Source organism: Sturnira hondurensis, unplaced genomic scaffold, assembly GCF_014824575.4.
Source record: "Sturnira hondurensis isolate 20B ecotype Veracruz unplaced genomic scaffold, ASM1482457v3 Scaffold0021143, whole genome shotgun sequence".
Classification (NCBI taxonomy): Eukaryota; Metazoa; Chordata; class Mammalia; order Chiroptera; family Phyllostomidae; genus Sturnira; species Sturnira hondurensis.
This window is the reverse complement of record NW_028093774.1, coordinates 9,594,712-9,620,982: the sequence shown is the minus strand read 5'-3', so window position 1 is coordinate 9,620,982 and position 26,271 is coordinate 9,594,712. Positions and strand designations below refer to the sequence as shown.

The following is a 26,271-nucleotide window of genomic DNA, read 5'->3' as shown; positions in this document are numbered from 1 at the left end:
AATAGAAAAATGAGCTAAATGATAAAGAGGCAACCCATCAAAGACCACATTCAAATAGCCGCCTAAATACATGGAAAAATGCACCATCTCTAGTGACAAGGGAAATGGAAATCGAAGCACAATGAGATACCATTATGTACTCACTAGACTGGCTGAAATAAAGTGTGATGGTCCTAAATAGCTGTGAAGACGCAGAGGACTGGGCCATCACGCTCTGCCAGTAGGGGTGTAAATGCTCCTGACACTTTCTTGTAAAGCTGAGCGTGTGCACACTGTACCAACCAGCAATTCTACACCTGGACATGCATCCTAAATCAAACTGGGGATGTACAAAAGAATTTCCACAGAAGTACTGTTTGTATTTGCAAAGGTATGATTCAAATATCTTAACACACACACACACACACACACACACACTGTGGTATAATCACAGAATGAAATATTGTACAGCTGTGAAAATGATTCAACTATAATTACATGCAGCAGAACAAACTTAGTAATGAGTAAAAAGCAAGTTAGAAAAGAAGACATATAGTGTATTTTCCCAGTTACATTAGAACACAAAACCAAGCAAAGCAAAATATGGATGCAGTATACAGGGTGGGCAAAAGTAGGTTTATGGTTGTTCTTACAGAAAATAATACAATAATTATTAGAAGGATAAACTCTTGTGTTTCTCATACTAACAACTGTAAACCTTTTTCGCTCTGCCCTGTGTACAAAATTTGGGACTGCGGTTACCTTTCAGGGAAGACAAAGGTTATCAGTAATGTTTTCATTTTTCAGTCAGATGATGGATTCATGAGTGCCTTATCAGTTCCGCCTCACAAGTCATTTCCAGGGTGGGGTTGGGGGCACAGTTTTCTCCCATGAGCTGCACACTGTCCCCCTAAACCACTGAGATGAGTGTGACCCCTCTCTGCATCAGATCACAGAACAGGAAGACCATCCTAAAACTCTCCTCCAGCCATACTTCTGCACTTGGCACATCCCAGAACCACCAGGAGTTGCGAGGGTTTTCAGACACAATAGAAAGAAAGTCAGCAGGGCTTTCAAAGGCTTTAACCAATGTCATGGACATAAAGCACGAGAAGCAACTCTAGAGGGAGCAGATTTCCCACAGTAAGTTCACTGGTCATTGTTTGGATTTCTGGACCAGAGGAGCCAAAAGCGAAGACAAGAACAGACAGGGGCCCAGTGGGAACTCAAGCACAGGTGCACTGGCCTCCAGGTACTCCTTTTCCCTGTTGCCTTTTTTTGTCAAAGGATTTTATTTATTTTTAGAAAGAGGGGAAGGGAGGGAGAGAGGGAGACAGAGAAAAACCAATGTGTGGTTGCCTCCTGTGTGTGTGTCCCCCACTGAGGACCTGGCCCACAACCCAGGCACGTGCCCCAGCTGGGAATTGAACTGGCAATCCCCTGGCTCACAAGCCGTGCTCTATCGACTGAGCCACACCAGCCAGGGCTCCTGTTGCCTTTCACCTTTAGTATTTCCTCCTCTTCCTCCCATCACACACTCAGCATAATCTAATACTGAGTTTCAGAGTTGCCTTAAAAGAATGACTTCAGAAGACAAAAGCTGACAGATGCTTGGGCCCGAAAAACAAAACAAAGTAGAACGCCAAAAAGGTTCAGGGGTAAATTTTCCCTCCAGTTACATAATCGGACCACACCCAACCTGAATGCCAGGGTTGCTGGCTTCTTAAACCTGTGACAAACATCTCCTCGAGGAGCAGATCCTAGGCTGATAGGGGTTTTCCTGATGACTCTGTTTTGATAGAAACTTAAATATGAATGTTTCGTATGATAAATAGGACCATTAATTCCTGACTTGCTTCATGTTCCATGGGAACTGAAGTTTTCACTTGAGGTCCTAAGAGATTCAAATAAAATCAAACAGCCCTGGATGGTGCTTACAGGGACCTGTGTTATAATTCTACAACATGCTGTGGTTTAGACTTGGGGTCCTGCCTCCCACCAGGGCTCCTCAAAACCAGCGGTTCTGCCACAAATGTGCAAACGTCCTGCAGGAAGCCTAAGAGGCTTGCTCTAAGCCTTCTCCCGGGCCCAAGGAGCCCAGAAACGTGACCTGGGGAGGTCTCCAGAGGGCAGGCTGGATAAGTCCACGACGCCCTCCACATTGTTCACTGTACTTTAGTCATTCATAATACTATGCTGCCGTCAGCACCAGCCACCTCCAGAGCTCTGCATCTTGTCAGACGGAAACTCTGTACCCATGAAAACACTCCCTCCCCACTTTCTCTCTCCTCCCAGCCCCTGGCAACCGCCACTGCTCTCTGTCTATGACTCTGACTTCTTATACAGTATTTGTCCTGCTGTGACTGGCTTATTTCATTCAACATAATGTTCTCAAGGTCCATCCCTACTTAGCATATGTTAGAACTTCCTTTCTTCTTAAGGCTGAGTAATATTCCACGTGTGTGCACGCACCACATTTTGCTCCTTCATCTACCTGTTGATGGGCGCCTGGGTCGCTCACACATTTCAGATACCGTGAGTGATGCTGCTATGAACGTGGATACACACACATCTCCGGAAGACCCTGCTTTCTATTCTTTTGGGTACATACCCACCAGTGGAACTGCTGGACCATTTGGTAACTCTACTTTTAATTTTTGAGCAACTTTCACACCATTCCCCACAGAAGGCTGCACCTGCTCTATAGCCTCACCAACACCTGCTATTTTCTGATAGGAGCCGTCCTAATGGGTAGGAGGTGGTGTCTTGCTGTAGGCTTGGTGTGCACTTCCCTAATGATGAGGTTGAGCATCTTTTTCATGTGCTTACTCACTGACCCTCTGTATGCCTTCTTTGGAGAAAGAGTCTATCTACTCAAGATCTTTGCCTGTTTCTGAATGGGGTTGTTCTTCCACCCTATTTATCAAATACCTGCATAAACCTACTATGTGCCGGGCACATCACTGTTCACCTTAACAAATCCATGAGGCAGGCACTGATCTTTCCAGGTCGACTTGCCCAAGGTCACAAAGCAGCAGGCCACAAACCCAGGGAACTGAGTCCCATACGTGTGTGTGTGTGATTTCTGGGCTCTGTTGTCCCAGAGAGAACCCCTTTTCCACAGTTCTTTCTGATTCCTTGGCAGGGCCTGGGCATTGAACTCTTCCCTGCCACCTGACTGGTTACTTGGGGTCAAAAAGACCTCTGACTGTTGAAAGCAAGGGGTCCAGGGCCCCTACCGGGGAGGCAGCCCCGAGTGCCGGGAATGTAAGAAACGTGGGGCTCCCGTTTCCCCAGGGGGCCGGAAGCAGTTCTTCTGGGGCTCTGATTGTTTGTCCCAGTCCATGTATCCTCTGTAAGAAGTTTCACTGGGAAAGGGCCAGAGACACAGGCACAGCCCTTGGGCATGTGAGTGGTTATTTTGAGGAGAGTGTGTCTTGCGCACTCCACACCCAGGCAGATTTAAAAATAAGCAGGTCTCCAACATGTAAGGATGGGCCAGTCTCTGAGGTTATTGAGTAAAAAGTCAACACCGTAAAGTCAATTACACTATTGACAGATACTCTTACAAGGAGATTTCACATCATAATTACATGCAAAGGAACCCAGCAAATACAAGCTGTGTAATGATCAGCTAATAAAAGTAACACTTCATCTATGTCAATAACGGCTTCGGAGTTAAGACAAACAAACATGGCCTTTGCCACTCAGTAGAGGGGAAAAAAAAAATCCCTGAAAGACAAATATTTTCACTTAAGGAGAAGTCGCTTAGACTCACACAAAAAAACGTGTCACACGACAGAGTAGATCGGTCCTTCGTGGGTGCTAATGACTCTCTGGGCCTCCCTCTGGCCCCAGCTGGACTGACAGGGACGGCCACCGTGAACATCTGCACACCCCCAGGCACCCTCGGTCACCGTGCGTGGTCTGGCCAAGGACATTTGCTGTTGTTTTAGTCTCTGTGAGAATCTTTTCCTCTTAACCTTGGCTGAATTTGGGTCAGCTGAAATGTCTTTTTAACTCAATTAAAAAGACATTTCAATGGCCACGAATGTGAAGGAGCAAAGCAAGACTTTCTCCCCCAAACAAGTCTTAACGACACACATACTGATTCTGCAAATAGCTCTGTAGCTAGGTTTATGTTCACTTTTTTCTAAAAGCATCTCTGTACCTACTATTTTCCAGGCACTGGGGACATAATGAGGGCAAAGGTATTAACACTAAGGGTCGCTGACCTTACAGAGCTTGCAACACATCTCTGCCCAAGTCCTCATCAAACTGGGCTGGGAGACACAGCCTTTGGACCACGAGCTGGAAATGCATGATGGCCTCCTTAAACCGGTTGGCTCTATTCCAACAGTGACCTGTCTCATTTCAGCAAACTTGGTTGAAATGATTCTGCTCCAAACTCCTATGATCCCAGGAAGGTCGCTCTCAGGCTACTCGACCTTCGGGGGCAGGCAGGCTTTGAGCTAGTGGTGCCACCGTGGAGCTGCTGTCACTCCGCCCCAAACCCACCCTTCCACAGGGTTTCCTACGAAGGGGCTGGGCTGGGGCTGTGCACGCTCCATCTCTGCTGCCCCACCTGGCTGCCTGTTGGTCTCGGAGGACAGGTGCCCAGAGAGACTGGGGAGTGGAAGGAGGAAGGAGGGCCATGCTCCTTCCCGGATGTCTCCCCCTGCGGTGGCAGTTGGCTCCTATGGCAGCTGCTGAACCTACTCTGTGGCTCTTCCCGCACTCAGAGACCCAACTTCTTCCTGTTCTCTCAGAAGCATGTGCGTCATCAGGAGCCTTCTTGTCCTCAGAGACCCCTCTGGTCCTCCCAACCAACATCCCTGCTGTGCGCACAGAGATGCCGGCCTCAGCTGGGCGAGGCCTGCCCGGAGGTCCGAGTTCCCGCTCAGGGGGGCCACCACCCAACCACTTCCCTGCCCCCCCAGCCCTGGGGAGGCTTCCTGCACAGGCTCACGCCCCGATACCCCGACTTCTCCTTTTACGCTGCCGGTTCCGTGGTTGACACCCTACTCCATGGTCAGTGGTTCTTTACACTGAAGTCTCCCTGTGCGTGTACCCATCACCTACTGTGTTTTCTGTCTCCGGACTGTACCTGAAAGCTGTTCTATGGTCTCCGACTGTGGAAGGGGCCGGAGCGAGGCGCTCTGCTGGACTGGGTGGGTGGGAACTTGCTTTTAACCACAAACAAGGCTTCCCTCTTTCACTGTTGTGCTTTGTTATCTCCTCACCAGAAATAGAAAGTCTGTGCTTTAAATATGCCTCTCAAGGGTGTTAGTCGGTAAAATTGGCAATAACATACGGCACGAGGATAATAATTTAAATTAGGATTGCCCCCCCACCCCCGCCCCTGCCTGGCTCTCTCATGTCCATCCCCCGGGACAGCTGGACCCACAGGGACGGCTACTCTAGAGGACGCTCAAAGAAGCTCCAGACGACAACCTGGAAGTCTGTGCTTCGCATCTGCTCACGGAAATGCTGTTGCCCTGTAGACACATAGTCTATGGCATCAAGGCCTTCCCAGCCCATCAGGTCCACCGAGAGGTGAGGCAGAGAAGATTTCACGAATGGAAAACCAGGTGCCTCTCTTGCACTGTGAGGAACAGTGCTGGTATTCTGTCTTCATGAAAAGGGCTTACCACTTACGAGCCCAAGGACCACTGATCTAAGAACAACAAGGGAAGGTACGAGACCAAAAGGCCCTTTTTGTGTGTTTTTGGAAAGTGTCAGCATGTCGGGTTAGAAGAAATACAAGGTGGTTTTATCATTTCTGTTACTAGTCTAATTCCTTCCAAGTCCCCTCCTTAGGAGGTTCCAGACACCAGCATCTGCCCTGGAGATCGAGTGACTTCTATCCTGGCAAGAGGTGGCTGGTTTGCTGGAGAAAGACACGAGTGAGTGGAGGCTGGCTCCCGTGAGGGAAACGGACCCACCTGAAGGGACTTCCTGGGTCGCTTTCCCTGGGGACCTGAAAAACTATCAAAACAAAGCGGCCTGTGGGTGAGAACTTAACCCACAAGTGCAGAGGAAAAGGAGCTGGGGCTGTGCAGGGAGGTGGCCCAGCCTGTGCGATGCCATGAGGCGTCCGCCCCATGAGGGAGGCCCCGGCCCTGCCCTCAGCAAGCAGACCCCCCAGGATGAGGGAGACGGGGAACATCTACCACGCAGGGTCCCTCATCAGAGGGACACAACCGGGGCCTGGGTGCACAGGTTCAAGGAAAAGAGAACAGGCGTGATGCTGGGTCAGAGGCCATGTGGGGGAAAGGTCTCTGAAGGAACGTGTCAGTGGCTGCCCCATGCGCAAAGGTGGAGGCAATTCCGAAAGGCAGAAACTGGTGGAACAGGATGGACAAACACTGGCTCCACATTTGGCACCAGGAGACGGGAGGATGGGGCAGGGAGGACGTCTGGGTGATGAGGTGGGAGACGTGGAAGGTTCTGAGATGCCAGAGAGGCACGTGTTAGGAGCTCAGCCTGGCAATGGCGGACAGGGGTAGGTGGGCAGAGACGCGGCAGAGCCAACAGGAGCAGGCACCCACGCAGGCAAGTGCCTTCCCAAGGAAGAGTTCTCTGGTTTGGCGGCTGACCTGGTTCTCCGAAGCAAGGAAATAATGCCCTCTCCTATTTGCAGACCGAGTACCAAAGCATTTTTCGACCATGACCTTGCATTTGATTTTCACCGCCACCCCTTGCAGGAGGCAGAGGAACGTCTTAGAGGGAACTGAAGCCCGGAGAGATCAGACATCCACCCAAAGCCAGCAGAAGCGACAGGGCCGCGTCTAGAGCCAGGCCCCTTGGTCCAGAGTCTAATGAACAACGTGCTCACCATTTCCCTCTACCCACCTCACCTTGCTTTCTCAGAATTACAAATACAAACAAAAAACTGAATGTGATTTGTCTTCATCTCCTCATCACAGGGAGACCAGGATAATTTGATGGTCTGAGAAGGAGGAGCTGGCGTTTAGACTGGGGTCCCTGGGTATTACTTTGATTTTCAAGCATCCAAACCAGGTTTATCCTCTTCACTGCTCAGAGCCCAGGTCTCCCCAGCCGGTCAAGTGGCCCCCGGGGACACATGATGCCTTCCCCACCCCCGGGCAGGCCTGGCCGGCGCGCCTCCCTTACCTCACAGCGGCTGCCACCCCGATGGGAGTGATTGGCAGTGGCCGGACTCCGGGGAACAGCCCTCGGCTCAGAGCCCGTGCTCCGTTTTGTATCACTCCTGGGGGAACTGGAAAAGAAAAAGGAAAAAGACACCGCACGTGAATTCGCTGTGAAGATTTCCTCCATTCTGAGCCAGAAGAACTGGATGGAGAGAGAAAGAGAAAAAGGACGGCGAGCGAGTCAAAGGCCGAGAGAGCAAGCAGAGGCAGAGACACACGCACACGGAGACAGAGCCGGCGCCCCCGAGAGCAGACAGAAAGACGCAAAGACACCGCACCTCAAGAAAGGGGGTTCGGCCAGCCAGGTCAGACCAGTAGCTCACAACCGCTTCAAACACTGTTTTCTTGCGTTGACTGAATATACAGAAGCTTGGTCATCCGTCAGACCCTATCAAGATTTCATGAACTCGGAGACAACAGAGCCAGGTGCCAAATGAAAGCCCTTTCTCATGCTTCTCCGGTCACGGTCAGAGGTAGGGAACATCCTTCCACCTGTCCTTCGTCCAGCAACAGGAAAAGACAGCCAGAAACGAAAGCACAGCCGGCTTTACACGCCATTTGGCACCTCGGCGCTCACAGCACGGCTTACCCTCCCCGTATCTCCACTGCCAGAGGACACCCGCAGTGGTGTCCCTAGGCTGGAAGGGTGGGCAGCAAGGCTCTGGCTTGTGCCTCAGGGTCACCAGAGGCCCACTCCGGACACCCAACTTGCTCCTTCCTGAAGCTTCTCCCTAAGCCAATTTCCTGGGTGCCCTCAACATTCCACCTTCACTAGCCAACCCACCCAACCCTAAGCCATCCTCACCAGTGGCCACCGGATCCTGTCCATTTTCCTTCCAGCTCGCAGTGGCTTCACACCCACCTGTGTTTGTCTGACGATTTACACAACAAGGCAACCCCAGGGAATCCCTGGTAGTGGACTTTCCTTGTCCTCCTGGCCCAGAAGCAGTTTCCTGTGGTTCAGGCAAATATTCTGACTACACTTACCAGCACCCCTCCACGTGTCTGTGGAGCCAGGTGTGAGAACCTGGTGCCCTGGGATTTAATTTCTGTTCTTCTCAAGTGACTCTGTGCACCCTCACAATCTCTTCTTCCCTCCCTGAGCAAGTGCTAAGACCCCTTTGGCCACCAGCACCCTCAGCATCCCCGAGCTCTGGCTGTGTTCCTGTAGACCCTGGCACGGTTTCATACAGAAACAAGGTGAATAAACTGTGCTTTTCCAAGGACTGCACCAAAAAAAAAAAAAAAAAAAAAATCAAAAACCATACATTCCAAAATGGAAACGCCTCTGGATATTAAACTTTTAAAGCCAATATTACTTATATAGGATGAATACTTTCTAAAAAACACATACAACTTTTTACTGGTACAAATTTTAGGTCTCTGACAGAATGTGTGCATAAATATTCCAAACCTTCCATCATGCAGGATGAATGTCCACTCTTGATATGGGGTAACTTGTTGGGCGATTGCAGGCGCGTTCTGGAGTGCCTGCTAGCATTTTTGCCACTTGGGTGACAGGTTGGCAGAAGGCTCCCGTGACCAGCTTTTACAAAAGCTGGGGGCGGGAGATAAAATTGAAACTAGTGCCTGAAGTCAGTATTATTAGTGCTGTTTCTTACCAGATTTAAACTGTAAGAGTGGGCTTAACCAGACCAGGAATTCCTGCCCACCTCTTACGATTAGCCTGATTTCAGATAATAATAGATCACCAAAGGCAGGACACTCACCAAGTATCTTCTTTTTCTTTTAAAGATTTTATTTCTTTATTTTAGAGAGAGGGGAAGGGAGGAAGAAAGAGGGAGAGAAAAATCAATGTGTGGTTGCTTCTCACATGGGCCCCACTGGGGACCTGGCCAGCAACCCAGGCATGTGCCCTGACTGGGAATTGAACCAGCGACCCTTTGGTTCACGGCTTGTGCTCAATCCACTGCGCTACACAGGTCAGGGCTCACCAAGTATCTTAAAAGCATGAAACCTGGTATAACGTGATGACATTGCAGCTGATTAGCATACTTTTCTTATGTTTGCTAATCTTAAGTTTGCTCTTTCTCTGTAAGAAAGACCCTCTAAAGTGTATATTACCTGATTCACACAATCTGGCTTCAAGACTTCCTGTAAAGCTACCAGGCAGGAAGTACTGACCCACAGACATAAGGATGGATGGAAAACCTAGAGCCCCCCACATGTGGTCAACTGGTTTTTGACAAAAGTACCAAGGAAACACCACGGGGAAAAGGAGAATTAGAATGACTGACAGTCCTTTTGGGGGGAAAAAAAAAGAACCTGTTCCTAACCTCATGCCATATATGAAAGTTAATTAGAATTGGTTCATAAGTCTAAATACAAGAACTACCGTCATAAAACGTTGAGAAGAAAATATCAAGAATTCTCAAGGAAAGACACGCAAACCCCAGAACTCTGGGGCCCGCTGACAGGTGTTCCAGACCATGTGTGTGCGTTGTCTGAAGGGGCGGGTTTTCTGTTGGTTTCAGGGGTGGAGGGAAAGGGTTTTCCCACTACTCTGCCGTACGTACGGTCCTCTCTTCCAGACAGCAGATAACCGCGTTCAGTCCGGCGTTCACGCCGCTGCCTACGTTATCTGCCACTGGGATCCCGTCAAGGGCAGCAAGCGGATTGGACAGAGCAGACCACCTGATCCATAAGTATTTAAAACCCATACCACACTCATACACCTTGCCGGCAAAAATGACGACCGTCCCATATACAGAGGACATCAACCAATGGATTCAATCTTTTACAGGTATCCGCCAACATACCAGGCGAAGGGCCAGCCAGGTGGGTGGGACGGAAAGAGGATGAGAGGCAGTGCAAGTATACGAAGGTGAGGCTGAGGCAGGAAGCTTGTGGGTGTGAAGGAGGGGACACCCAGCCCACAGTCAGGGGTCTCTGGGAAGACTTCCTGGAGGCAGAGGAACAACGAACGCGAGGCCTGAAGTAATGAAAAGCACCCCGTACACAGGAACTAAACCCTGATTCTGCTCAAGCAGACGGTTCTATCAGGAGGGAGATGCGTTTGGATTTCACCCCACGGATCGCGAGAAACCCACTAAAGCTTTCTGAGGGGGAACACGAGATTAATTAAACACAGTGGCTGGCTCAGAGCCAGACTCGGGTGCTGGACGACCTGGGTCTGCGTCCTATCCCTGTCATTTATCGCCTGTGTCCCCTGAAAAAGGTACGTAAGGAAGATGGGGGCCAAAACTGGTATTTATCTCAGAGTGTTTGGAGACCTAACTGAATTAATAAAGACACTATTATTTAGAAAATTATATGTTGGTTATCTGTGTTATTGTCACCACCAGCACAACACCCACAGAGTGAGCCTGAGGCAGCCTATGCTCTCTCCACTCCAGGTGAGTCGAAAGCCCGTGAAGAACAGAATGAGAACAAAGCCAGACTATGCTGGAAGGATTTGGCCACCTTCCTGGTCACAAAGTTGCCAAAAGAACAACAGCCACTGTCATGCGGCTTCTGTTCCCCGGTCCGTAACCTGTCAGTCACACTGGGGCAGGACCAGGGAGCTCTGGGACACGGTGAGAGCAGGCAGAGGCCCAGCGCATGCCCTCAGGGACTCTGTCTATAACCAGTGACGTGCCTGCTGGTCCTAATAGAAAGCAGCCCCGTGGACAGTGCCCCACGCCCAGACCCTTGAAGACCAGGAGCAGGCCCACCAGGAAGGGAAAGGAGGAAGCCAGCCCTCCCCCAGCACCGACGGGAGGCCTTGTTCCTCTGACGCCATTCTCATTTCAGCCTTCAAGGAAGAAGTATCCCACCAAGGTTATGAGGACACGCGGGACGACATGGCCTCCACCCAAATCTTGCCCCGCCACTAACGATGTGGCCTCGACAAGTGCTGTAACCATTCTGAGCCTGCGTTTCCTCACCTGGGACCCTCGCATACACATGCCTCACAGGACAGTTTTGAGGATCAAACGAGACAGATTACAGAAACTGCACAGCGCGGAGGCTGGCCCATCACGTAAGCTCATCATCACCACCACCCCACGTTCACCCTCCCACCATCCCGCCTCACCTTGCTAGCATCCTCTTGTTAATTATCTGCCGAGCACAGGGTCGAATGAGGTCAGGGCACAGGGAAATGCTTCCAGCCTCTGGTGCTTTTTGTAGTTATCCCCAGCTCTGCATTCACCCATTAAAACATCATCCTGATTAATGAACTGCATTCACTTCAAAGAGAATCTCAGGGACAGAGCTACCCCGAAGCATTAAAAGGCTTTCCCTGAGCTATTTCCTGAACCTCTCAAGACTCCTGGCAGGGAAACAGGCTCTACTTCTGAATCCTGGAGCTCGTTCTCAAAGGAGAAGGAAGGATCTCACCACCTCCGGCGACGCCGGCATTTCTCAGTCCTTCTCGCTGGCAGTGTGCGTCGTGGAGGATGTGTTGCTATTTGTTCCCCGACTGCCAGAAACCTGCGGTGACCCCCGAACAGCTCCCCCTTTCTCCTTCCTGTCTCCATCCCCGAGGGTTGGGAACAAGGCTTCTGAAGACGAACCCCCAGCCGCCGGCATTGGTGGGAAAGGCACTCTGAGATCTGTGCATCACCACCGTTTGATTCCGAGATCCGCAGAGAAGATGAGGTCCATCCCTTGGCCTCCTCAACTAGCACATCTACCTTTCCGTTCTTTGTACTCTGTATTTCCCTCAAAGCCTATCAGAACACTGAAAGCCCAAGCCATTTACGACAGGGGTCCCCAACCCCTGGGACACGGACCAGGCCCGGTCTGTGGCCTGTTAGGAACTGGGCCGCACAGCAGGAGGTGAACGGAGGGCCAGCATTACCACCTCAGCGCTGCTTCCTGCCTTCCCCTCCATCCGTGGAAAAATTGTCTTAAACTGGTCCCTGCTGCCAAAGGTTGAGGACAGCTTCTTAAGAACCAGGGCACCCCACCCAATGCACTAAATTACACCCAGGCTCCAGCCGGAGAAGAATGAGAAACTGGACATTTAAAAATCAACTGGTAGCTGGGGTTTGTGGCTCTCACGAGAAAAGGCACAGGCCTCCAGGACCATCCCTTTTTGTTGTATCATTCAGTGTCGACAAGGGAGAAGACACACACCGGAGACCCTCAACTTGCTGGAACCAGGTGCCACGGACACCAGTGGTGGAACGGATCAACTCCTTTCTCTTAAGGTAACGGACTGACTCAAAACCGACTTATTTTTAACCAGCAAGAAAGCAACACTCCCACCCAAAAGAGTCGAATCATGCAGCACTGCTCCCTGTGATCTGAATGTGATCATCTTGAGGACCTAAAAAAAGCCTGTGGCACAAGACGAACCTCCCTCCGCGCTGTGCCCCCCGCCCCCCGCGCTTGCCCACCCCAGCTTCCCCCCCCCTGATGCTTCGCTTCCTTGCTTTTCACAGCTTCTAAAATTAACCTCGGAGCTCCTACCGCTGCCTTTGGAGGGCAGCCCTGGCTCACCTACTGGAGGCCACAAGCGGAGCAGCCAGGTGATCCGACAATCCTTCCTTTCCCTCCACCTGCTCACTTGGAAGGGTGCTGGGGAAGCGCCTGCAGGAGGGGAGCCGCCTTCCTGGTTGTCGCTCTTCCCCAAAGCCTGGTGCGTCTGAAACTGTCCCCAGTGCCAGGCGGGGCACAGAAGGCACCCATTTTGTTGCTTTGTTTATCTGGAGTCCTCCCTGGGAACACTCCACCCAAGGATTATATAAGCCTTTGAAGATGAGTAATGGGGATCTGACTTCTCCTGGCTCCTGAGCAGTTCCTCCACTGGGGTTCGAGATGACTCACAGGGCTTGTCAAAGGGGACTGCAAAGCCAGTACTTAAGCAGACTGTAGAAGCTTAAATTAGTCTACACAGCCACTTTGGGGTGGGGAGCGGGAGGGGGGCAAATTTGACTGTAGGTATAACCTACGTCTGAGAGCTGTGGAGGCGGCCACGCTCTGCACCGATTTTCCTGGAAGGAGTGTCCTGTCTAGCACGGGAGACTCCATGGCACTCGGGTAGAACGTCCTCACGCTGCAAACTGGCAACGTCTGGAGAAGACAACGCCACCACTGGTGCCGCCGGTGGGCACGGCACACGCCAGAACGCTGGAGGAGCCTGAGGTTTTGTAAGATGCGCACCACTGCTTCGCCACAGGGAAGCATCGGCTGCCGTGAGAGGCCCACAGGGGGGCCCACAGGGGGGCCAGCTCGAGTAATACATGGCCAGCCGAATTCCCAGGGGGCGCAGAGAGGGGCTCGCCAGAGATCAAGGGGCTTGGCTCACTGGGGTTCTCACCAGCTCCCTGAGTCACTTCCCTTTGTACGACCTATTCAGCTCACGGTGGCCAGTACGCCGGCCGAGCTAGCTTTGAAGATGCTAAGCAAGGGCAGGATGAGAGGAAAAGACGTAAGTGGCTGCTGTCTGGGGACCTGAAGTGGGGTGGCTATGAAGGGCGATGACAAAGCCTTTCAAGCCATCCTGGCCATCCTCTTACAGCTGGGAGAAACAGTGGCAGACTGATTAGGTTGGTGGCCCGGTTCAAACAGGAGCATCCGACAGCCTTGGAGGTGAACACAAGAGGCTGGACATAGTAGCACCCAGGAGGCTCTTTTAACAGCAGGGCCCCCAGACCAGCCCCGGGGCGAACGCAGGCAGGAGGTGTGCAGACAGGAGCCCACACTCCCCCCGCCCCAACGTGGGCAGCGTCAGGACGCAAGCCTGGGTGATGGGCACACGCACGGCGACACCACAAGGCAGGCTGCCCACTCCCCGTCAGGGTGGCTGGGGGTCTGCTGCCTTTGAACCATTCTGCTAAGGACCCCTTCTCGTTCTTTCTGGGCCTTGGGCAAAGCTGGCTGAGCAGAGGATGGGGGCGTCATCATTTAGAGACATCACAGTGTCTGTAAAGCTTCTCCCTTTGGGAGGCAAGGTCCTGCATCCAAGCCCAGGGTGAGAAGCGTGAGGCAGCGTGACATGGAAATAAAGGGAGGCAAAGGAAGAGGGGAGCAGGGAAGTGCAAAGCAGGAGCGGAGTGTGAACACACCGACACCTGGGACTGTGTTCACTGGGAGGCTGGGAAGCGGCAGCCAGCTGGGCTTCCCAAGTCCAAGGAGCAGACACTCAGAGCTCTGACCTCCAGGGCCCCCACAGCCCAGTGACTAGGCTCTACCTTGACCTCCAGGGCGCTTTACTAGGCCTTGGGCCCAGAGAGGACAGTGAAGATGGAGGTGCTGTCATCGCCCCTCCCTAGCCTTTCAATTTGCTTCTCTGCTGCTCCTTCTACCAGGTCTGCGGGCGTCCCTGCCCCTACCTTCCCGGGAGCCCCCTGGGCATGGGGCCTTCGCGAAGGCCGTGCTGGGCTCTCACAGCACTGAGAGCAAGGGAGAAAAGTCTCCGAAAAATGAGGCTCCAGCTTTAACACACGAACGCTGGGTTTGAAAATGCAAATTCGGCATTTCCAAGTACACGAGGCCGTGGATGCCCTGAAAAATACTCACTTACAGTTTGAGTGTGACAGTGAAGGACAGGGGAAGAGTTCGTTTAGTCACGAGAGCATTAAAAACACCTTTTTCCTGTTCTACCTGTGGCCAAGCACCCAGTGACGTGGACTTTATGGAAGTTGCCGAGCATCTGTTAACAGCTTGGTCCCCGTGCCTTTCCCCTCTTACCTCTGTTATTCCAGTGCATCAAAAGTGCTTTTGCTTAAACCAATGATCCCTGTGTATGGTGGCCAGATGCTGAGGAAGAGACGAATCTTACACAGCTCTGACACAATCGGTATGCTCCCCACCGAGCGGACTCTCGCCACTGGATTTTGAAACCATTTCCGACTGTAACTGGACGATAATAGGGTCTGTACTCTTCCTGCAATGTCATCTGAGAATGCAGTTTTTTAGAAATGTTCTTCCATAACTTCACATGTCACTGAAAACCACACTACGGGTGAACTGCTGGTCACGGGACTGGGTCTACTGCACGCCCCCTGAGCAGCGGTGGCTTCTCAGAGGCAGGGCGAGCCTGCCGCTGGAGGGGCTCGCGGTCTCAGGCTAGCACAGAGAGACTGAGAATTCCGGGCCTCTGGGAGCCGATAATGGCAGCACTTGCCAAAGGGACAGTCCCTCCTGAGAATGCTTGGCTCTATCTTTTGGGACTTTTTTTTTTTTTTTTAAAGAAAGGCACAAGTAAGAAAAGATGGAGTCAAATTTCCTAAAGCTGTTGCAAGGAAGACTGCGGCAAGTGCAGGGCGGGGAAGGGCGTGCCGGAACACCACACCAGTCCACTGCGGACGAGAGACAACCTGCTGGGAGTCTGAGGCCGGATGCTCTTCTGGGGGAAGCACCATGGACCCCAGAAGGGGGCGGGGTTCCCCTTGCTCAGGAGGCTCTGCAGTCCTTCAAGAGCCAGGAGCCCCGAAGAGGTGAAGGCTCAGCCATAAGAACAAGCCAGGGGGACACCGGGTCCTGGTGTCACGTGGGACCTATGCTTCACATCGTCCCCTCCACGCCTGTGTGCTTCCTCAACAGGAGGCTGCGACGCAGGAAGGTTCTGAGGACGAGCTGAGCAGACCCAGGGGGATGAGCTGGCTGTCTGCTCAACAGGGCTAGGGGGAGCGGGGTGTGGGCAGAGTCAGTAAATCTCCAGTCTCGAGGAAGAGGGGACAGACGTCTATCTCCATGTAAGGTCACTTTTCATCACTTGGTAAGAAGAGCTTTCTAAAAACTATGTAGTCTTGCTCTAGACACTAGGAAAGGAAACATTAGGTGGTGGACAGAAAAGTTCAAGGAAGAAAAAGAGTTGTGTCAAGCTTGACCTTGCTCAACAGCCAACAGCAGGTGATGAAGGAGCCCCGCTGAGCTGGTGGGGGGACACCGGGGTCACCGTGGGGGTCTAGTTCACAGCTCTTCCAGCCCCTGCACAGCACCCACCTTAGCCAGACTTCCCCTCCTCTCCACTGATACAGAGCCAGCCTGCGTGCAATTAATGAGATCCCAAAAGGGAAAGACTTTTCTAAAAATGGGCAGTGCTCGCTCCAAGACTGCTAGGCTGGCCCCCTGTTGTGTCTTCCTGCAGAAACTACAAACTCACAAAGGCAACTCCTGCAGGAGCAAAGAAGGTCCCTCCACGGGGACTCATTACGGGGTCTGCTTCCCTTCCCCCAAGCCTTAAGCCCTGAAATTACATTACCACACTGTCATCTTGGAAGCACACCTAAGCATTCATTCACTCACACCCGTGCACGGCTGCACGGCTGTAGGCTTATGCATGTGATCGTGCACTGAGGTCGCTTTAAAGGGGCTTGGCAGGGGAAGTTCTGCCGGAGCGGTATTAGTTCTTCCTATGGCCTGGTATGGAAAGGAGAAGGTTAAGTTCACAAACTGTGGCGCTGAAGGCTATAGAAATAGCTACTCACAACCTGCTTGTATCTCAGGGGGAGAATTCAAAAGCATCATGGCACTGGCAGCATCAATGTCAGGATCTGGAAAAGTCAACCAATAAATAACATTATTTACAACGGGGCCGGCGTGCGTGTCTGGCTTCTTTCCCCTGCACGTTAATGTTTATGAATGCGACAGGGAAAAAAAAAAGTCCAGAAACCAGATGAACTATCCCAAAGATGACATCCTTCCCACTCGGGTATGAGGAGAAGAAAGGTATTCTAGAATGAGATTTCAGGGGCAGGTCCCTCACTTTTTCAAGCAGAGCATGGCCTCTCCTCGTTTGGCTAATGTCATAATGTGCACTGTACGTCCCAGACAGCGTGCTGATTGGTGCACCTGCATGGCCTGTGCCCCTGGGGGGCAGGCGCAGGAGAGTGGGGGGCGGGGGCAACAGGAAGTGCGGCCACGGGAATCTTCAATGAACTGAGGAAGCGCACAGCACCAAGGCGAGAGAGCATGAAACACACCTGCATCGAGTGAGATGCAGACAAGACACTGGGTCACTTCCATCTGCCAGCGGAATATAAATGGCATTTTACGAGAGTGTGCGTGCGCACAGTGGTGGTGGAGGTGGTGAAGGCACTAAAAAACACACACTTAAAACATACACAAAAAATTTAAAGTTACGATGTTGAAGGCACAATATTTGCTTCTACATCTTTCATTGCTTTTGATATAGGGCCAAAAAAACAAAAAAACCAAAAACCCTCATCACTTCATCACGGTAATTCTTAATAGCTTTCTGTGTCCTTCCTGATCCACCGGTCGACAGATGGCAGGTTATACAGAGACAGAGAAAAATATTATCCTTTTATAACTAAATTCATTTTCCTCCGAGAAACAGCAGCGCTGCTGCTATGGAAATGAAAGACACCATGGCAACAGTCAACAACCCCCGAGAATGGTCACTGAATAGGCTGAAAGGGACATCTGCCCCAGCACGGCGTCCCAGCTGCCCTGGGGCGAAACGCGCTAATGGTGTGGCGACGTCGCCACAGAGGCCCGCCTGTGCCCTGTCCAAATAAATGAAGTGTGCAATTGAAGTCGACATCAAAATGCCTGTCCTTCAAGATTACCTCTGTGTCCGCTAAACCCGACGACAAATGGTGGGGGGACGGGGGGAGGGGATCGCGCTTGTCAGTTTTTTGTACAAATTACATACCAAAAAATTCAATTTACTCCTAATGGCTCTATGGCACTTTATTCGGGGTATTATGCTAGAAAATGACTTCAAAAAGCACATTTTTCATACTTTCTATGTGCAGTTTAATTCCGAAGGACTCATGTGAGGCAGCAGAAAGCCCCAGGAGTGATTAATAATACAGATGACGCTGGCTCCGGAAGACAATGTCTCCGAAAGAAGTAAAGGAACTTTACTCTGCAAGCCCTTTTCTATGTTGCCCGCGGGAGGCCTGTTACTTACACTCTGTGAGGGAGTGAAAGTTTATTTTAACAAGTACATTGTAGGAGAAACAGGTAAATGAATTTGTTGGGCAATTCCTGGGGTGAAATTCCTGAAATAGTCATTGCTCCCCACAGATATTAAAAGACGTTATTAGTTGAAGGACAAACCGAAAAACTTTGCAGTGCCACTCACTGCTCCCAGCGACCCCGGCCGCTCCAGTGCTCTTGATTGCCGTCCCCACCTGCTGCCAAGACACTGACCCCCGTGAGCCAAGCCTCTGGGGGCAAGGAGCCCCGGGAGGTGCTGGGGGCAGGGGGGCTTCCTCCTTCCCCTTCTACTCTCTCCTTTTGAAAAGGGCCCTTGCCTACCTCTAGAGGGGGCCGGACTATTTCTTTCATTAAGTAAAGACAGTTTTTGCCACCTTTGGGAGTGCAAGGGCTGCGGGCAACTGTATGGTCCCTGCCCCTCCAGGAGTTTTCCTGAGCCACCAGGTTTGATGGGGGGTGGGACCAGAGGAAATACAGGAATGCAGGTAAGAAGTCAGGAGTCTTTTCCTATGTATTGTGCCAAAAAATTAAAGAAAGTATTTGCATATTCTTCAAAAACACATTGGACCTCAGGAGGAAGGTGGAAGAGGCATAATAAAAAAAAAGAGGAAGGAGGAAGAGAAAGAGACCTTAAGCGAAAAGAATATAATTAACACTCATGAACCTCGCAGAACCTAAAGGGCAACCTGAGGAGTTCTTTAGACCCACACAACACATGCCCACGACCCCACGGGAGCCAAATGAACACATGACGTTAAGTAAAAAACGATGCTTTCGGACAAGTCCCCCCAGCCTTCCTTCCACCCAGACCTGCCACACCTCTGGCCCCCACGGAGGACGGCGCTGGCACCACCTGGCACTCCTGCTGCCACGAGCAAGAGTTCTGGTTGCTCCACACTTTTTGCCAACACTTGAAATGATCAATCTTTTAAACTTCTAGCCACTCTAGTAGATGTGCAGTGGTATTTCACTGTGGTTTTAACGCGTATTTCCCTTAGGACGAACGATGCTGAACATCCTTTCGTGCATTTAGTGGTCAATTGTGTGACCACTTTTGGAAAAACTTGTTGGAGGTGGTGCCCACTTTTAAAATTAAGTTGTTCAACTTCTTACAACTGTGAGGTTTCTTGAACAATTCCAGATAGAAGTCCTTTGTGAGACGTCTTTTTCTCAGCCCATGTCTTGTTTATTCTGTTTCTTAATAGTTTCTTTCAATTGGCAGAAGTTTTAAATGATCAAAGTCCAATCTATCCATCTCTTAATAACTCAGTGCTTCCTACGTGTCCCAACTAAGAAATCTGTGCCGACTTCAAAGCCACAGAGATTTTCTCCAAAGGAGTGTCTTTTATTCTCTTTGTTAGTATATCAAATGTAGCATTTTCTGGGTTCAACACCCAGATTTACAGGTAAATGAAGACGAAGGTCATCAACCAAGCCTCTTCCGTCACCTAGTAAGCTGGCTAAGCACAAACCAAGAACTGTGCAGACCTGTGCCGAAGGGATCCTACATTAAGCCCGTGGCTCTCGATTGGGGACGATTTTGTTCCCCTTCCCTCCAAGGGCCTATGGCAATGTCTGGAGGCATTTCTGACTGTCATGAGTGAGTGTGTGTGTGTGTGTGGGGGGGGTGCTACTGGCCTCAAGTGGGTAGAGCCCAGGGGTGCTGCTCAACGTTCTGGGTCTACAGGCTGGCCACTCCCCCAGCAAAAATTACCCAAGAAGCAAACAGGGCTGAGGTTGAGAAACTCCAAACCAAGCTTACATATAGGCACATGTGCGAGAGTCAAGAGCGGCAGTTCTTACAACCAAACGCTCTCATAAAGAATACATCAAAAGTAAGCAAACAGATGTAAAATTCACTCTGTGGTTGACATCTCCACTTTTCCTTTTGCAAAGCCCCTAGGTGTGGGTTAAGAGAGAGGATACCTACGTTTGCGCCTTTGAAAACCACTGAAGCAGCAGCCGTAAACTCTGGCTGATGTTGGAATCAATCGAGCGATCTATCCCGGCCGCCTCTGATCCGGAAGGCGGCAGAACAGGGGGCCGCTGTCAGACCCACCGAAGTCACCCCCATGGGCACTTCCACTCCCCTTCTGGCCGGAGGCTGCTAAGACTGCATTCACCATTGCTCTGACCTGCAAACACCGGAGGCTCTCACAGCCGGACAGGGACAAACGGTTACTGCTGAGCCCAGTGGCCAATCTTCACGAGAGATGGGATTTTAGGGACTAAAAGTCTCACACAAAGACGGACTCCAGGTTGTGAGTTCAAAAATCGTCCTTAGGATGGAGTTAGAGAAAACCAAGAGCGACCCCTGTCCTCCAAAACACTGCCTCGAAGAACCACTCCAGATTCTTGCTACTCTGAAGAAGTGAGGCGAGTTAAGATGAACTAGAAAGCAAGTTGAATCTAACAGTTGTTTGCTGCAACAAAAGATAATGTAAATCAAGCTGTAGGGAGAAAGGGAACGATCTATATGTGCATTTTAGGTCTTATTTGGCTCCCGATCATCCCTCTTCAGAGGTTTTCTCAGCTTAAAACCAGTGACTGGCGAACTCTCAGTGAAGGATGGCAGGTCCTAGGAGCTGGGTCACTGCCAACTGCGCACATCAGGAGCCCACGTGCCCAACTCAGCCACATGTCGGGGGCAGCCCTCTCCTTGGTGTGAACTGCTCATGCACCCCCCGGCCATGCACGGTGAGATTTGAGGAAAAGGTTCTGGAAAGTGAACTCATAGCTCAACGTGTACCCTGGGTTGGGAGTCAGAGGCCAAGGGTCACCCTCTCTCTACGTCTCAGACGTCCCATTTCCAGTGGGGCGTTAGGGTGGCTGAGCTGGGGGTCCTCCTGGGGACCCCGGCTCTAGGAGCCAATCACTATCACTGCTGCTTCCCTGCTTGAGAGACAGAGGAAAGCTCACCAACACTGTCCAAGCAGGTACTTTCAACTTCTGTCTCCCTCGGGCAACAAGAAGCGTTTTAACTTTGATGTCTTGAATTCAGTCCCTGAATTCTAATGTCCCATTTGCTTCTGCAAAGGCATCTGCATTTTATGGCCTCTTTTCCCCAATCTATGCCCCTGATGAACACGACCCCACAAGCCCTCTCCCAGTGGATACTGCAGGGTCCACCCCTCTCCTCTCAGCCGAGACACTGTCACACCTCGATCGCCTGACCCTCTCCGTCCTCCAGATGACCAGGACCAGTGCATGGAAGTCTTCCTAGCAGCTGCCTGGGAGCAATCAGGAGGAGAACCACGTGGACCGAGCCTGACAATACACAAGATCTAAAATTCTAGAACTTGAAGGCCAGGGCGGCAAAGGTGACAGGAGACCGAGAGTGTAACCACTGCTGAAGAGGCTAGGCATTCTGGTTCCGCTGTTCAGCGTGGGAAGCTGTGCCACACCTGTTGTCTGTGGTGGTCTAAAAAAAATGTTTTTTAACAACTTCTTGCAGCTGAATGAGAAACTGTATGTTCTTCAGAAGTGTCTTCCCCTTCACACCCATTCAGGTGTAAATTTTTTTTTAATTTATTTTATTTTTAGACAGAGGGGAAGGGAAGGAGAAAGAGACAAACATCAATGTGTGGCTGCCTCTCATGGGCCCCCCATTGGGGTCCTGGCCTGCAACCCAGGCATGTGCCCTGACTGGGAATTGAACTGGTGACCCTTAGGTTCTCAGGCTGGTGTTCAATCCACTGAGCCACACCAGCCAGCGCTCAGGTGCAAATTCACTTACGATTCTTGCCTCTCTGGGGAACCGCACCTGCAGTAGCTGGTGGCCACGAACAGAGGGGATGTTGGGGATTTTGTGGAGGGGTTTCTGACACAAGGAGGAAGGAGAGAAGGGGATAAATACTGATGCCTGCTCTACTCTGCTTTGAAAACCTCTGTCTGTTCCTGGCTTCTTCAACCACGGAAACAGCCAGAGGCCGCCCACCCGGCTGGGAGCAGGAAGCCCGCCCTGCGTGCGAGATGGTTTCCAGGGCACAGGAGCAGGAATGGGGATGCCCACGAGATCCCTGAGAGCCAGAGGGCCTGGCCACACCGATGTCTTGGGGGAAGGATAGGCCAGATCCAGAAGCAGAGACCAAACCGGGCTGGGAGATCCCTGATACGGGAGCTAAGGGGACAGAGCCCAGAGGGCAGGGCCTGCTGCTGGCAGGACGTGTCGGGGGACCACAAGGATATCTATCTTCAGTCCGCCTTTCCCCCTCCACACTGTCAGCGCCTTCCCCCCCTAGCACTTCTCCCCACCCTCTGCAGATCGCTCCTGCCTAGACCCCACCCTGGGAGCCAGGCCTCCCCTAGTGACGGACCCAGGGTAGCCGACACCCCCTGCACAAAGTCTCCCCCAACCCCAGCGGTCCTCACGGTGGCCCGGCCCCCACCGGGCCCGGCACTCCTTGTCAGCGCTGACAATTAAACATTTCCATTCGCTCGGCATCTTCCGTGAGCTCTGTCTTCAGCTGGGGAGATGTGCAAAGCCTGTTTTCCCGAAGCGAGGGCTCCATCTCGGAGCCACACGGGCAGGTGCGGTGGCCAGAATGGACGTCGCCCAGAGCCTTGACACCAGTGCTCTGGGCGCCAGTCAGCTGCCTGCCTGGCTCTCGACTGTCCTCCCTCTAGTCTGCAAGCGACAGAGAAGGGAGGGGGCTGACTCTGAACCCCTGGCCGGCTCGCTGTGGAACGTGTGCATTCCACAGACTCACGAGAACCTCAGAAGGGACCATGGAACCACTGGTTTCCCCACCTCCGACAGTCGACTGCCATCAGCGAGACACGTGGGAATGAAACCTGACCCTGTGCTTTCTGGGTCCACCGTGTGGAGTCTCACACACACTGTCCCATGCTAGCCTCTGCGGGGTCCCGTGATGGAGATGATTATTCAGGCAAAATAATCTCTTCGTTGAAGAGGGGTTTTCCTTACTAGGGAGCTAGCTGCTCCTCCAACACCGGGAAGGGGCGGCCACTGCCGCTCTGGAGCCCAAATCCCCCCCCCCCGCCCCCCCCGTGAATGCCACAGCAGCGTGGGTGACGGGAGCTCTGAGCCTGGGAGTGATGGCCAGCACTTCCCTTCGGTCACTTCAAGACAAGGCAGAGGGCATCTAAAGAACATTCTGAAGTCAGAGGATGTGGGTGGGGGTGAGAACAAGTTAAAGGTAAAATGACTCTTTTGTGTGCATATCACCAAGGAGTCGGTGACAGCTCCTCCAGAGCTGGTACCCCCAGAGGCTGGAACCAGAAAATGCAGTAACTACTGATTTATCATTAGACAAGATGTGGGGGGTGGCGAAGGGACTTCAGAGGAAGGAGAACGTGACCCTCTGTGCCTGCACCACCAGGATTTGAGGTCAAGTACATGTTGCAGAATTCCCTTGTTTTGCTACAACTGATTTCTAAACGAAAGTTTAGGGTGCTGACACCTGTCTGCTCACCAAAGCTCAGATCACTGGCTCCCCCTTCCACAGGGCCTTGTGTCTGCGGCAACCGAGGACGCCAGCCTGCCCAACACAGCAGGCCCACGGCGCCAATGTACTTTGCAGACGGGGGTGATCGGGAAGGGCTAATGTGCGTGGCACCGGTATTTCATTCACACCACAGGGTAGGCAGGGCCAGCGCTGGGCTGTGGGGGCGCAGGATAGGGAAGTGAAGGGCAAGGCAGAGTCCACGAAGGCCCGAGCCCTCTGTGGTTTCCCTCTGGCTAGTCTGGAGGTCCCTGTCCATCCAGGGCAAGTGACCAGCAGTGCGCCGGTGAAGCAGGGACCTCTGCATGGCTTTAGCTCCAAGAAAGCAGATGTCCTGCGGGCACTCCTCGGCCCCCCTGCTCCCCCAGATGAAGGGTCACGGGGTTTGCTACTAAAATTTAAGTCACGTAAACCCTGTTTTGGGCACCTGATCAAAACCCTGTTTGGGGCCCCCTGTTTGGGCCAGGAGGAAACACAGCCCAACCCCCCCCCCCCCACCCTTGCACATGAACACGCAGGTCCACACACAAACACCATGGCCAGCAGGCACATGACCGCGCTTCTGTGGGCGTGTGGGTCCATGGAAAGCCCGCCTTCCTCCCTTGGAGACACCTGAGCTGGGATGCAGAGGGAGCACATGTTCCGTTCCTGCTTCTGTCCGTACACGCCACACGGACGACCCCACGCCCCTTTGGGTGACTGGGGCGCATTCTTTGCAGGGAATCAGGCAGCGATTCTGGCATCGGGATTACTGGTCACCGAGGTCTGTCCGGGCCTTGGTTTTAATGCACAGCTTCCCATGCTTTCTGAGCTAATCCTCTCCGCACAGAAACACATTAGGAAAAAGAAGATAAACGCAAATCTGTCACTGGGTCTGTTTTTTTTTAACCTTTGCACGGTTTCCTGAAACCTGTTTATTCAGCAGCAACCTACACTCTGAAATACTCAATTGAAAAATAAAAACAACGCACCCGCCAAGCGCTTGTTTTCCGTGACCCGACATGGGAACGTCCCCATGTCAGCCTCCACCCGGGTGTCCTACACCTTTCCGGGGCCGCAGAGGCCGTGGCTACCAGGAGGAGGCTAGAATACAGAATATAACGGTCACTAACTCGTCGGATAGCACACACCCAGTCGGCACTCTCCATCCATGTGCAGAACCAAAAACAAGAGGTTAAACTGTTCCTGAGTAATTCAGTTGAGACACAATTAAATATGAAAATATACAGAGATTCAAGATTAAAGCCATAAACGAAGGTATCATGGAAATAATACGATTAAGGCTCCCACCCAAGAAGACGTAAGCATGACACTGGGCACAGAAAGAGAAACGAGAAGGTGCCCATGATCCCAAAGGAGGGCCCAGCCAAGAGGCCCGCGCCTCCAAGGGCAGAGGGGGCCTCCATGCCGAGAGCCCGAGGGCATGGGGGGGGATGATTGGTTTGGGGTTGAAGTTTGGTCTAATCAGAGAGCCACTCGCTGACCTCCTGGGGGACAAATAGGAAACTGGTGCTAAGACAATCCCCACGGAAGTTTCTAGATAGTTTATGGGGAGGGCTGCACCCCCAGAACAAGTGTTTTGGCTGTACAAAATCTACTTAGAAGGCTCCCTCTTTTCTAGATGCACTTGATTTAAAAAAGAGAGAGCGAGCCAGCTCTTTACTCTCCAGCCACACAACATCCACGGGTAAATAGCTTGCACAGGGAAGCACTGAAGACAGCACTGTGGACTCAAGCAGCCCATGTGCTGAGGGGACGCTCGCTCTCAAAGGAGGGGAGTTCAGGCCAAACTGACTTCCTCTTGCAGATGCTACGAATCCATCCCGGAACTATACGTGCTAAGCCAAATAAAGGTTTTCCGTTTGTATCTGGCATGTTTGCTTGTGGAAAACCGGACAACAATGACCTGGTGAGGTGATCGACAGACCCTGGCAGACTCCAGAGGTAAAAGCGACAAGAGGTGCAGGTGTTGTGGGAAGGTGAGTCGCTGCCAGGGCTGCATTGTGGACAACGCCCCCTGGAGGCAGCTTTGTGGGCCAGCCTGGCCAGCTGGGAATGGGCTCCGGGCACTCCGCAGCCCGGGTTCATTCTCTCACCGTGAAAGAATGCCTTTCCCCAGGACAAGATGTTGCATCGGGTACCACACCGGCAAAGCGGAACAAAGACCCTGGACAACACAGATGGAGAACCCGGCCCTGCCACCACGCCGGCTCCAGCTCACCCTGTCGGGCTCTTCTAGGAAGGGTTCCAGCCTATTTTTCCCTGAACTGCAGCCCTGCCTGGGGCCCTGCAGACTCCAGCTGCGCCAGGTGTCCGTGTGGCATTATCCTTTTAGTGCACAGGGAGGGGAGCGAGGGTGAAATCAAAATAAGTGTCTTTTTAAAAGCACACCCAGTCCTTCCCAGGGCATATTCTGAAGAAACTCCAAATGCCTGTCTCCACAAGCTCTGACCACCGAGATGGTGGGTGGTGGGCCAGGCAGGCACAGGACGGCCCTACCGCCACGAGCCTGCTGTCCCCGCCAAAGTGATCTTGGCTCCTGAGAGTGTGCGTGTGGTGGGGGAGGTTGGGTGGGCTGCAGGAGAGAGGGGTAAGAACCAAACACTCTGCAGACCTGGGCTTTGGCTTGAATCACAATGGAGAGAGTATGTGGGGAGGCCTAACTCCCCGCCATCTGCAACTTGGCATTTATGTCTCCATGTTTGTCTTAGGTAAGAAAAAGGTTCTTTAAAAAAAAATGTTTTCTTCGTCACAGAGCCAATCTCCCC

General features: G+C 52.0%; 1 protein-coding gene across 5 annotated transcripts in view; it reads right to left on the bottom strand.

The window, feature by feature from the left end:
- FOXN3 (forkhead box N3) overlaps positions 1-26,271 on the bottom strand; it is a 349,090-nt gene that overhangs the window by 12,686 nt on the left and 310,133 nt on the right. For 3 of the 5 annotated variants that reach the window (XM_037031360.1, XM_037031361.1, XM_037031359.1), the window contains 2 exons: positions 16,559-16,624; positions 7,117-7,222 (listed from right to left, as the gene is read on the bottom strand). In XM_037031360.1, coding sequence (XP_036887255.1) covers positions 7,117-7,222; positions 16,559-16,624 — 172 coding nt within the window. The remainder of the gene's footprint in view (positions 1-7,116; positions 7,223-16,558; positions 16,625-26,271) is intronic. The other 2 variants (XM_037031362.1, XM_037031363.1) reach the window with 2 other exon arrangements.